Here is a 13,640-nt window from a genome sequence, read left to right on the forward strand (position 1 = left end):
TTGGAAGGAGGTGGGAGCACTACTTTTGAGTGACTTACTAAGATTTTAATGTGAATTTGGTTGTGTTTTGTTAAGTGATTAATACCAGAGTCGACAGGGTGGAATTACCTGGGAAGGAAAGGATGATGAAATATGCCACCGTTTCAAGTTACAGAAAGCACCTGCAGTACTAAATCTTTCCTGGATTATTTCATGTTTGGTGATGGAGGGCTTGGGTGTAGGAAACGGGAGGGTGATGCACAGAAATGCATCAAGGGGGCAGTGCCATCAACTCAGAGAAAGAATTTGAGGTGCTGGGGGATTTGCAGAGATGGGTATGAGCGAGGATGTTTTCCTGCTGCTGGAGAATGTTTGGAAATGGATACGTTTGTGGTTAAAGCACTAACTCTTGATGGATTGGAGGTGGTGAGGAGTAAAGGATAAGAATTTTGAGGAAAATGTTTAGTAGAGTACCAGCCCCACATGTGGCGTTCAGCCAGAGAGGGAAGGACAAAATGCTGAAGGCAAAACGCTGCTTTGGTTTTGCTGGCATGAGGACTGTCTTACCTTCCTGTAGAGGACTTAGAAGAGTGATCTGAGGTAGCGGTAGCGGTCTCCACGCTTTTTGTTTACAACCCCCATCACTAAAAAAGTGTGTGAGCACTTGCCCCAATGTATTTTTATTTCTAAATTATATACATATGCTACTGTACTAATATAAGACATATAAAATAAATTTAGCATGAGAGAAAGGTTAAACAGACACTTTAATTTTTTTTATTTTTTTTTTTTAATGATATGGAAACCATTTTCTTCACACATTCCAATGTATTGTCTTGCACACTCCACTTTGGAGACTACTGATCTGAGGTCTCCTGTAATGTGGTTTAAATAAATTTTCCAGTCATCAGGTAACAACTTTTATTTATTTTTTAAAATATTTTTGCTATTTTCCTGGCAGATGTTTCCAGGGCGTGTTATAGGGATAAAACCTTTAGACTACATCCCCTTTGCAGTTAGGTCCAGGTCTTTGCCCTTTGATAGTTTGCTGCTCTTCCAAGCAAAGTCTTGCTGGAAGATGACAGCTCAGAGCTGAGGACTGGGAGGGGAAAGCATCTAGTTCGTTGTCTATAACTTAGCATTAAGAGATGAAGTATTTGTATATAACATTAAAAATGTCCGTAAAGTAGGTTTATTTTGAAGTTGAGGATCCAGGTAAACCTTCAGCTCTGTTGTGATAAGTTCAGCTTCTGCTCAGGCTTCCTTTAATTCTTTCTTTTTAAATTTTCTTATGTGTATAACACAGGGTTTGTAAGAGCTGTCCAGCTCTGTGACAGTTTCAACTATTAACAAATGGTGTTTTATCTTTTCAAGGATTACTACGGAATTACATTCCCTGCTCCTGCAACCTTGACAGGCAGAGATGGGAGCCTTGCTAACAACCCATACTCAGGTGAGTGCTATTTAAAGATAAGGATAGAGAGATGAGCTGGTTTCTAAATGCAGGTCATCCTGCTCTTGCTGAAATAGCAGTTATTTTTTGCCTTCTGTAAGCAGTTAAATCCATCAGTCCAAACTAGTCAAACAAAAGCGAGCAATTCCCTCTCAACGCTGGTGTTAATGTTTCTTCATGGTTTTGGTCAATAGTTCATACGTGACTTCTTTGGGTAGCCTTTGAGAATAAGTGCCAAATTGTTAAAAATGTAAATGGCCATGTCATCCAGTGCCCTTCCCAAGCACATACAGGTGCTTGGAAAATATTCAGTACCTTAATCATTCTTCTCAAAATTCAGCTGGCTGGCTTTCCTGTTTTTTGGCACTGGAACAGACTCCCCTCAGCAGCTCCTCATACTTTTTTACTGCTGTTTTAGCACTTGTGCATTCCCTGTGGGAGCTGCATCTAGCAGTATCTCCCTCATGGTTCCGAAATCTAATGGACTTCATTCCCAGAAGCGTGTGGTCTCAGAAGCCCTTATTCATTCCTGCTCTTGCTTTTCAGCATGCAAAAATGACATTAATGCCATCCAGGATTTTCAGCCAATGGTTTTCTTCCACTGCCATTGATTATAGCCTAAAACTATAGGCAGAGGTGTTGTAATTCCTATAATGATGGTGCTAAGTGTTGTCATACTTCTTGGTAACCAGCATAAAGGAATACTGGTTGGGAATGTGATAGATGTGATTGATATATATCACCCCCCTAAAAAATAGGTGAACAAGCTGCTCTGTAGGCTGCCGGAAAATGCAAGTGTTTGTGAGTTTTCTGCTTCGTAACCACTTCTCTTGGGAGGCTGCTTTTGGGTTAATAACAGAATTTCCCTTCTTCAATAAGGTGGCCCACGATGCAAGCCTTGCTTTCCTGGCCTTCAGCTACTGTCTCCAGAACTTTGGTGGTGTGAGGAACCAGACATCTAACCAGTCATGCTTGACAAACTGACATTGACAAAAATACGCCCATCACTGCTTGTAAATCCTAACTTGCTTGCAGCCCATGAGGCTTAGCTAATCAGTTTAACCTCCCGGAAAGTCACACTTTAACACAACAGCCATTTGCTCTTTATGCTATTTACCATACTTCTGCTTTAAGCATGTTTTATTTCAATCATCTGATAGTAATGAATCTGCTCAGACCATGTGAAGATAGGTAAGTATTGGCATCTCCATTTTGTCAATGGATTAGCCATGGAATGGAGTTCTGTGCCACAAACAGGCAATGGCCCTGTGGCCATCAGGAGCAGAGACCAGGAGAGCGCTTCCCATGAACAAATGCAGGCTTTCTAGTGTAGGATGTGCTCTCTTCTGTAGCTGTCTGCTTGTATTTAGAGGATTTGAATCCACTTTTGGAGTGGCTTTGATAGCTTTTCTGATCAGTTCTTTCTTTCACAGGTGACGTAACAAAATTTGGCCGTGGGGATTCTGCCTCTCCTGCTCCTGCTACCACGCTCGCCCAGCCACAGCAGAACCAGACGCAGACTCACCATACAACTCAGCAGCCCTTCCTCAACCCCACCCTGCCCCCGGGGTACAGCTACACCGGGTTACCTTATTATGCTGGTGTGCCCGGCGTACCCAGTGCATTCCAGTATGGGCCAACCATGTTTGTAAGTGTGACAGCCTAAACTGTAACCCTCCCTTCCTGCCTCTGGTTTTGGTCTCTGCAGCACAAACCTTCTTACCTCATGCAGTCACAACGTGGTTTGGGTTGGAGGGGACCTTCAAAGATCATCTAGTCCAACTACCTTGCCATGGGCAGGGTCATCTTTCACTAAATCAGGCTGCTCAAAGCCCTGTCCAGCCTGGCCTTGAACACTTCTAATGATGGGACACCCACAACTTTTCTGGGGAACCTGTTCCAGTGTTTTGCCACCCTTGTAAAAAATTTCTTCCTTATGTCCAAACTAAATCTACCTTTCTTCAGTTTAAAACTGTGGCTCTTTGTTCTATCACTATAAGGCCTGGTAAAAAGTTTTTCTCCATTTTCTTTTAAGCCCCTTCTAAGTACTGAAAGATCACAATAAGATCTTTCCGGAGCCTTCTCTTCCCCAGGCTGAACAACCCCAACTCTCTCAGCCTGTCCTCACAGCAGAGCTGTTCCAGCCCTCTGATCATTTCTGTGGCTCCCCTGGCCCCTCTCCAGCAGGTCCATGTCTGTCCTGTGCTGAGGGCTCCAGAGCTGGACACAGGACTCCAGGTGGGGTCTCGCCAGAATGGAGTAGTGTCATCATCCCCTGTCTGCAAGGGATCTCCAAAAACATGCAAGCAGGAGAAAATAGCTGCAGTCCCTTCCCCAAGGAAATGGGAAATTTAAAAAGCCGGAGCTCCTGGGCTGCTGCACAGGTTACTGTGAAGAGCAGACAGCTGCAGCTCATGGAATCCCTGTTCTGAAAGCCCTTACCGGTTTCTGGAAGATCAAGGGGAGACCCAAAGTGGAGTCAGCAAGCTGAGAGTGCCTGGGAAATCCTTTTGAGGGTGGAGGAAACCCCATTAAGTCAGAGACCAGGGCTGGTAGTCTCAGGAGAAGGAAAGTTATTTGGGAAGAGGTGATACTCCAATGAGTCTGTTTTAGGGCCCTGTACAACAGTGTTTTATGAAACAGCCTCAGGCAGAAGTTAGCATTTCATTTTATTCTGGAGGGAGAGCAGTATGGCTGCTCCTTGAGTTTGTTAGTAAGAATTTTCTATTTAGAGTCAGTGTATGAAAGAAATACGCAGCCTGTTCTGAGACAAGGTTGCACTGCAGTCAGAGGGGTGGCTGTAGCAGAAAACCTGAGCCTTGTACGACGCTGCTGCAGCAGGTTACTGCTGGAAGCAGGAGTGCCATGTCCCATGCCATCCCAGTGCTCCCAGCTCCAGAGGTGCCATCCCCACTAGGTGGCAGATGGAGCTTGTGTTTTTCGTGCTGTTCCCCATTTAGAGCGCCTTTTGTTCCCTTCCTTTGTCCAGGTACCTCCAGCATCTGCTAAACAGCATGGAGTCAACCTGAACACCGCCTCGACTCCTTTCCAGCAGGCGAGTGGCTACGGGCAGCACGGCTATGGGGCAGGTATGCTTACCACTGTGCTTTTCACATGAGCATCTGCAGACCTGCTTGCACACTGTAACACCTTGTCTTGTACCACACTGGCAGGCTATGATGACTTAACGCAGGGAACGGCAGCTGGAGATTACAGCAAAGGAGGCTACAGTGGGTCATCTCAAGCACAAAACAAATCTGCTGGCACTGGACCTGGGAAAGGTAACACATGAAACTCGAAGGTGCTCTTGAGTGGGCTTTAGTAGGGCGAACTCCCAGTATTGCCAGTGCTGTGCAGCCAACACAGCAGCCAGCTCTGAACGGGGTCAAGATCCAAGCTGTTTCTCCATCTCCCGTGTATAAAATGCTTTTTTAAAGGCTCAGATATTCCTTGTACACCTCATGGCTGAACTTTGCATCAGGATTTGTTTGGCTGATGCGCAGCTTTGCCCACAGTTATACATGGGAGAAATGGTGAGTTTATTCATGTGCCGAAGTTTTCTTTCATGAAGAATACCGGTTGTGCAGCAGTGCCATGTTTTTGAAGCCTAAGCAGTTGTATGCTGCTTCTGAAACGGTCCTCTGCCAAATGATGACTAGATTTTGAGTTTCTTGGTAGGCACCTGGAATATCCATGTGTTAGGAGCGAGCAGGGCAGTTCACACACCTCTGAGCTGTTGTTTCAGCTACTGTCTGTCCACCCTGTAACTCATCACATTGTTTCAGGCCTGGAGATGTTTCCTTTGTGACTGTAAAGGCTGAAGAATTTATACGGCTTATATGAAAGCTTTATTCTGCACACACTGGTTAGATCTGAACTGCTTAGCACTAACTAGTTCATCCTTAGGCTTAAGCAAATTTGTTGTGCATTTCAAACTCCACCTGGACCATCTTCAGCCAAGAGCATATCATGCTGTCCTCTGTGGAGGAGTGATCCAAAAAGAAGCAGTGTCCTAGCAAGGGCACAACCTCGGAGCAGTGCACACCTTCCGAGTCCAGTCCTCTGATTCACTAGCCAAAGGAACCACTGGTTTTATGCTGATCCAAGTTAAATTATTAGAGCCAGTCTTTATAAGACTGAACAAGTGACTGGTTTGAGAGTCACCTAGCTGGTGAGTGTTTGAGACTCTTGCAGCACCAGCTGGTCCAGGTGGAAGCCAGGCTGAATCAGTGACGTTAATTCTCTCAGGGCAGAGGAACATTGCAGACCTCGCCCTTCTGCTAATGGACAAGGGCTCAAATGTGTAGCAGATGCTGAATCTCCATTGCTCAGCTCGCTACTGCAAAGCTCTTGAATGCTGCAGTAGAGCCAAATGTGTCCCTAATCCTAGGGCAAAGCTGGCTTTTTGTGAGCTTAAATGAGTGTGTGGTGCAGCCAGCTGCTGCCTGGTCAAGTGCATTTGAATCCAGGTGGTAACAGCTGGGTCATGGATGCAGCTGAATTTATCCCAGCGGGCTGTTTACCCACTTTGCAGCAGAAGTAAGGAACCAAGCCCCTTTCTCTGTTCCCATGTGGGGTGCTGTGGGTCTGAGAGTGCTGAGAACCCGCTGGGGCTGGCCAGCAGCGGGGCTTCTGCTGCAGCAGCTGCCGATGAAGGTGCATCCACTGAGGTTGCCAGCGGTGCTGGGAGCAAAGCCCAGGGCTCACACCGGGTGGTGGTTGATTTTCTCATTGTTGGTGGCTTTTTTTGTTTTCCAGGTGTTTCTGTGACCTCAAGTAACACAGGTGTGCCTGATATCAGTGGCTCAGTCTATAACAAGACTCAGGTGAGCAGCGCTGGACCCTCTTCTCCCTCATGGCCTGAGGCAGATGGCCCCACCTGTTCCCCGGCCCATGGGCCGGTTGGAGTGGAGTCTCACCCTCTGTCCCACCGCTCTGCCATGTCAGCTCCCCGCGGCAGCTGCTGGCACAGGCACAGCACTCTGCACTGCCCGTGCGTGCAAATGAATGCGATGGCGCTAATGTTTTTAGTCCAAATAGCCCCCAGAGCAGGTGAGTCAGGAGGCCATTCACTATTCACCAGACACCAGTCAGTAGTGCTCACCCCTAACACTCGAGGGTCCCTGTCCCACGCTCTGCTGTGGCTGTTGTTCAGCGTGCAGCTTCTCAGGGAAAGCAGAAAGCGCTTTGACAAGCTGTGGTGGGCTGTGGGCTTATGTCCAGCTCTTATTTTCCCATCCTTGCACCCTCAGTCAGGAGAAGTGGTGTCTGGCTATTGTCTGTGCTTACAGGCAGGAAGCCAGCTCTCAGCTACACGTTCAGTGTTAGAGGTCAAGCTTTGGCCAGGGCGAGGAAAATCTTACTGCAAGTTCTTCTTGCTTTTTTGTTGGGCTGCGTTGGGTAGGTCAAGTAATTCCAGGCAGTGTGTGAAGGACTGAGTTCAGGCAGCTGCTGCCGTCCCATGTCCTATTGAGTAAAAAAAGGTCAGGGTAAAAATGAACCAAATAACTGTGGAAATAAAATAAAATGTCAGAGGCATTAGTGCAGAAATATGGGTAAGAACAGGAGCTGAAACTTATTTGCTGAAGTGCTCGCAGGTATTGGATGTGACTTGTCTTGCTCACCGGTTGGCGAAAAGTTCAGGTGATGTGTGTTTGGGCCACTCTTGTTCTCGTTTGGTCACAGTGGGGCTTCTCACACCAGTCTCTGACGCTGTCCCCCTCGCCTCCCGTGCAGACGTTTGACAAGCAGGGATTCCACGCTGGCACGCCGCCTCCTTTCAGCCTGCCCTCTGCTCTCGGATCGACTGGGCCCCTGAACCCTGGTGCTGCCCCGGGTTATGCTCCAGCCCCGTTCCTCCATATCCTGCCCGCACATCAGCAGCCTCATTCCCAGATGCTGCACCACCATCTTCAGCAAGATGGGCAGGTGAGTTGTCCCCTTCCACTTGTAGAGCATGCCTAAGGGCAGATTGCTCCTTTGCTCCTTGGGAAAGGGCCCTGACAATCACTGCGGGCTGACAAGACTCGATGCCATTGACCAGCTTGGGGCAGGAACCTCATGAAGTTCAGAAAGGTGAAGCTGCAGAGTCTGGCCCCTGTCAGGAACAACCCCTGCACCAGTATTTGCTGGTGGCCAAAGCAGCTTGGCAGTAAAGACCCTGGGCAATGTGGTGGACACCAAGTTGACCGTGAGGCAGCAATGTGTCCTTGCCACAAAGAAGGGCAATGGTGTCCTGGGCTGCATTAGGCACAGTATTGCTGGCAGGGCAAGGGAGCTGCTCGGCACTGGTGAAGCCACATCTGAAGTCCTGTGTGCAGTGCTGGGCTGCCCAGTAACAGGACAGGCATGGGTGTACTGGAGAGTGCAACAAAGAGCCACAAGGATGATGAAGGGAATGAATCATTTCTCCTTTGAGGAAAGGCTGAAAGAGATGGGACTGGTCAGCCTGGAGAAGAGCAGGCTCAGGGGGATCTTACCAGTGTGTATAAATACTTGTGAGGGTGTAAAGTGGAGGAGCTGGGCTCATTTTGGCAGTGCTCAGTGCCAAGAGGGCACAGACTGAAGCACAGGAGGTTCTGTCTGAGCATCAGGAAAACACTTTTTTACCAGGATGGTGACCCAGCACTGGCACAGGTTGCCCAGGGAGGTTGTGGTGTCCATGTCCTTGGAGCTGCCTGGACATGGTCCTGGGCAGCTGGCTCTAGGTGACCCTGCTTTAGCAGAGGGGTTGGACAAGGTGCCTCAAGAGGTCCCTGCCAGCCTCGGCCAGACCTTGCAGGTCGCACGTTGGCTCTGATTCAGTTTCACCAGCCCTTGCGTTTCCTCCCTGAAAGAAGTGTTCCGCCTTAGTCCAGAAATAGGAAGTGACTTCTCCCTCTCAGTGTGTGACATCCTTGGCTAGTGCACCACCTCAGTTCACCTTGAGAGACCTCCTTGGCTGTCCCCAGTCCTGCTCCGCTCTTTCCTTGGGATGGTGCATCCCTGCACTCCAGTTTGTGATCTCTGTGGCCATTGGTTCTGGATCACAAGGCACGGAGATGTTACACAGCAGAAACACATCTGTTCTGGGGGAGCATCGCTGCCGTGGTGGGTGGCAGCTCATCTATGGGGAGTGGTGGTGCTCATGTCTCCTTTTCTGATTTCTAGGGTGGATCTGGCCAACGCAACCAACCCAGCACCATGCAGCAAAAGTCTCAGGCTACCAAAACCGCCTATGGCACTTCTCCATACTGGACAAACTAAATCTGAAACCGGGGAGGGGGGAGAGAATGAAAGGAGAGGAGGAGAAGGAGAGAAAAAAAAATAAAAAATAAATAAAAATATAATAAAGGAGAAAAAGAATAAAAGCTGTAGCCCATTCCTGGAATTATTAGGAGAAGAAGTAACTGCTCAGCCAAACGTCTGTGCGGGGAGGACTGCAGCCAGTCAGCCATCCTCTGTGTGACTCACCCGCTTCCTCTTTGAGTTGCTGTTGTATGTAATATATTTATGTATGTATTTGTAAATGTAATAGAGCCTAAATGTGGGTTTATGCATCTTGCAGCCTGTTTTATTTTCTTCGTAGGAAAACTAATTATTCATTTCCCATCTGAACCAGGGCATCCTTCCTTGTTTTTTTGAGCTCTATGGGCTTTATACCTTTGTCAAAGACAAACTGCGCCTTCTTTTGGAGCCAGAGCCCATGTATTTAATGCAGCTCTAAATTCAGGCAAATAAGGAGGCCTGGTCCACCCCCTCAAAAAAAGAATCAAGGTGTCCTCTGTTTTGATTTCTGCCTCCAGCCCCCAATATAGCTGTTACTTTAAAGGTTTGTGGGCCTTCCCCTTTCTTTCGTTTCCCCTCACTTTTGCTGTGGAAGATGAGCTCTCCTGGGCAGTTTGGTCACTGTGGCCATGAGCTACAGCCTCACCTTTTCAATTTTTGAATAATAATAATAATAAAGACAGGGTTTTCTTTTCTGTTTGTGTTTTTTTTTTTTTTTCTTTTTTCTTTTTTTGTTTTTTTTCTTTTTTTGTTTCTCTACCGGGAGACTTCGGATGGCTCCTTGTGTCCTGGAACCTCCTTTTCATCACTAGAAGCAAAAACTATGTAGCGGTTTCTTAAAAGTATAAGCTGTGTCTTGTACCTCTTTCTGCCCTGAGCCGCCCTGCGCAGGAAAGCCAGAGCAGCTGGATGGAAACTTCACCTGTCCCTCCCCACTTTTTTAAAACAAAGACCCTGGAGCCAACTCCTGGCTGTCCTTGTCCTGCACCAGTGCAGTGAATGTTCTAGGAGTTTCATTTCTTCCTAGCCCTTCCTCCACCTAATAAAGATCTGAACATACCGCTGGTGTTTGTCTGCATTTTCAAAGGCTCCAGGAGCAGCTTTGCTTTTCCAGCCTCTCCCTCTGCCCCCGCTCCCGCGGCAGCTCGGCCGGGGCTGAGCGCGGCACACGGGTCCGCAGAACACGCACCGGGGGCCGCACGCTGCCCGTGTCCAGCATCACCACGTGGCGCTGTGTCCCCGTCCCTGCAGAGCGGCTGCCGAACCTGGCTCCGTGCTGGGGCTCCCGAGGGACGGGTCCTGAGCATCCCGGCCCTCACGGCAGCCGAGGTGGGTAAAGGTGAAGCCCTATGTGTCTGCACAACAGGTGAGGTCTTTTTTTTGCACTTCTTAGTTCTGTTTCAAGACCCACACAAAAAAAATCTACCATGAGAGCCATTTTTCTTTATTACAGTCACACCCGGAGCAGCTGTGAGCCCCAGCTGGCCTGGAACAAGCCTGTGTGTCAGCTCCCCCTGCCTCCCAGCAGCACAGCGTGACCTGCACTGGCCTTCCTCTGCCCCAGGCTGAGTTCTGCTGCTGCCCGAGCTCCAGCAGCTGCTGCAAGCGCCTGGCAGCTGCTGCCCCACTGCCTGAATGCAAAGGATGGCAGAAGTGTTTCTGCAGGCTGGGGACTTGCTGCCACTTTGCACAAGGTCAGCACCAGCAGCTGAGCCTGCAGGGCTCACGGCACCTTGTTTACTCACACAGCTGCTGCTGCACAGATTTTCTTAGGAAAAATCTCCCCCAAAGGGATCTACACACACTGTTTTGTGTTTGTAGAAATCTACTGTTCCCCCACAGGATTAGGGCGGCCCGTGCTTGTGTGTCAGGGTCCAGAAGCAGCTGGAGGCAGCAAAAGGCAAGAGCAGGAGTGCTGGGGCACGGCCGCCCTGAGCTGCGGGTTTGCTGCAGAGCAGCGAGGAGGCTCCAGCACAAGCACTTGAGCCAGCGCTGCCCCCAGCTGCACACCTGCCCTCGGCTGTGGGTGCAGAGGGGCAGCGCTGCCACACGCTCCCTCCAGTACCGTCCTCCTCCCCAGCACCAGGCAGCGCCAGCACCTTCGCCCCTGCCCGCGGGCGGCACGGTGAAGGAGCTGCGTGCAACCTCCTCTCCAAGCAAGAACAAACAGGTTCTTTACCCATTTCCTTGTGCTGTTGGTTCCAGCTGGGGTCTTCTGCAGCAATTTCCTCCCTAATTCCCCTTTCCATGGCCAGAGATGAGGCTGTTTGGCTGCACTTGGCCATCAAGAGAAAGGAGAAGCAAACAACAACAACAGAAACCCACCTGTGCAAGTGGCAGCAGGGTCTACCCAGTGTATGAGCGTTTGTCCTGCCTCTGGTACCACAGCTTCTGCTGGGTGAAGCAGCTTCGGGCACCTTGGTGCTGCAGGAGCCAGCAGCAGCCCTGATGCCAGTGCCATCCCCGCACACAGCGCTGAAATGCCACCGCCGCTCCCGCGGTGAAGCAGAAGCGCTCAGGCCACCGACACCTTTGACTCAGCAGCTGCTGCCCTGCGAATGATGCCAAGTGCAGCAAACGCAGCTCCTGCGCCCTTGTCCTGCTAAACTGAGCTTGACAGCAGCAGCGAGGCACCGCGTAAAACAAACCTCCCCCGTCTCGAGCTTGCAGGGACCGTCGTGGGACAGGCAGAGGTGGCGGTGATGATGACCACACTTCCTCTGCCGCGCTCCTGCATGAGGTCTCATGTCCCACTGCCTTGTCTGGCCATTTTGGGATCCTGCCCCACCAGGGACCAGCCAACAGCACCCGCATGCCCCTGCACCACACAAGGCCAGGGGACACCCACCTCCTGGGCCCCCTTTCTGACTTAGGAAGACTAAATACGGGGTGTTTCAAAAAGTTGGCCCCAACATCTTACAGTCACACAAAAATTGACAGTTTAATGAATTATTAAGTATCAGTAGTCTTTTTATAAATGCTCTGTGTTCCCTCCACCTGCTGCATATGCAAGATTGGCATTCATGGGCGGTGCGTGGTTGCAGATACAGTGACTTCTAACTAGGTCCATCTTTTTTTGAAACACGCTGTGTAACAGCAGAGCCTGCAGCTTTTCTCAAAGTCCTTTTCTGAATCAGCTCATTCTTTAGTCTTGGGTTCAGGCAGCTGTCAAACAGCAGCTTTATTTTCCAATAGCCTAATAGATACTTACATATAGGCATTGATGTGGGAGCAGCACTGGCTTTGTGAACAGCTGTTACTCAAAGCTTTAAATAACCCATGCGAACAAACCAGCTCCATTAACAGGGAAGTAACATACAGGGCTATTTTCATTTCACATTTTTATTAGTAGACAGAGGTGCAGAAAAGACAAAAATATAACTACTGAAGGGGAAGACAAACACAAAAATGCACCAGTTAATTATTTCTGGTAAATTATACTGAAAGAAAAAAAAAAAAGGGAAAAGGAAAACATCTGGGATTTCAGCTAAGAAAACTACTACGAAATCTAGTGTACCCTGCTGGTTTCAGAATGGTTGAAAACTGCATTTGAAGGGGCTTGTAGTTGCAAATGTAAACAGTAATATTGGCTGAGACAGGGGTTAAGAAAAAGACAGAATATGAGGAGCAGGTAAACATTTTTCTGCAATCAGTTGTTAAAAAAAATGTTCATACTTCGGTTTGTATCTCAGAAAAGGAAACCAGCAAGTCAACAAGCGATGACACTGCACAGGACAGCGGGGCAGAGGAATTAGTCTGGTTAATGTAGGAGCTCTCAAAATAGGTTGCCTTTTGTCTTTAAAACAACAAAAAAACAAACCAAACGTGACAGAGGAGCCATGGTAATCTTACAACACCAAGCTTGAAAAAATACAAGTCACTGGAGAGTATACAGTGGAGATGGTCAAAAGTACAAGGGAAATCCTGAAAGACGCAGTATCCTCCTTTCAAACCAAGTCATCAGCACAGCCGGCGGTACCACACTCTGTTCCTCCCAAAAACAGCCCCCGAAAGCCAGAGGGTGGTGTCCCCATCCTGGAACAGCCCCCAGAGCAGCCCCACGGTGTCGGGGCCCGTTTGCCAATGCTGTCGCTGCCCTGGCAGGGCTGGGGGTCACCCCAAAAAGCACCAGGGGCCCATTCAGTCCCTGGTGAGGAAGAGGCGATGCAGCCCGTGTGGGGACACATCAGGAGGGGCTGAGCTGTGTCCCCATGTCACTCACAGGCCAGGGGCAGCGTCACAGGGGGCACTGGGGATGAGGCCTCACCTGTGTGACCCACCGCCAGCACACCCTGGGGGGAAGGGAGCAGGGACTGCCCCTGTGGCAGAAAAGCGCTGTCACGCAACGATTTGAAGACACATCTGCAGTGCTCACAGCCCCACCAGCCTTCCTCCCCTCCCGCTGGCTGCCTTGCCCTCCTCTCCCTCCAGGCAGAGCTTGTTCCTGCTCCCACTGGGGACACAACCCCAGGGCTGATCACAGAACCAAGTTTCCTCCCAACAAAACACCCCCGGAGGCACCACAGCTGGAGACGTACCATTGAAAAGCCTGAGATACAACGAGGGGAGGCACAAACAAACACCTGCAGCTCTTCTCAGGGCAGCTGTGGGGATGGAGGGCCAGGGCGCAGTGCAGGAGGGCACCGAGGGACCACACGGGACGCGAACGGGGCCACTGCCCCGCGGCTGAACGAGCAGAGCGCACTGCGACAGGGCAGGTGCCGCGCAAGGACGGAGGCTCAGCAGAGACAAGCATGCAGGATCCCCTTTGCCCACGAGGGAGGGCCCTGAGCTCTGCCAAGGGCTCCCAAAAAAAACACATGCAGGAGGCCAAGCTGGGTGCACCCGCTGAAGCAAACTGCGGAATAAATAGCCCGTCAGACCTGCACTGGCCTCCGGCCCACGAGCACCACGCACCCCGCACCGGCAGAGCCGCACACAC

General features: G+C 49.8%; 1 protein-coding gene across 4 annotated transcripts in view; it reads left to right on the forward strand.

The window, feature by feature from the left end:
• The window catches only part of UBAP2 (ubiquitin associated protein 2), a 161,816-nt gene extending 152,423 nt beyond the window's left edge, over positions 1-9,393 (forward strand). For all 4 annotated transcript variants that reach the window (XM_082074598.1, XM_082074599.1, XM_082074600.1 and 1 more), the window contains exons 22-28: positions 1,354-1,432; positions 2,866-3,080; positions 4,422-4,521; positions 4,606-4,713; positions 6,191-6,258; positions 7,169-7,360; positions 8,582-9,393. In XM_082074598.1, the coding sequence (XP_081930724.1) occupies positions 1,354-1,432; positions 2,866-3,080; positions 4,422-4,521; positions 4,606-4,713; positions 6,191-6,258; positions 7,169-7,360; positions 8,582-8,677 (858 nt within the window). In that variant the 3' untranslated portion in view covers positions 8,678-9,393. The remainder of the gene's footprint in view (positions 1-1,353; positions 1,433-2,865; positions 3,081-4,421; positions 4,522-4,605; positions 4,714-6,190; positions 6,259-7,168; positions 7,361-8,581) is intronic.
• The last annotated feature ends 4,247 nt before the right edge of the window (positions 9,394-13,640 follow it).

Source organism: Streptopelia decaocto, assembly GCF_964273445.1.
Source record: "Streptopelia decaocto genome assembly, chromosome: Z".
Lineage (NCBI taxonomy): Eukaryota > Metazoa > Chordata > Aves > Columbiformes > Columbidae > Streptopelia > Streptopelia decaocto.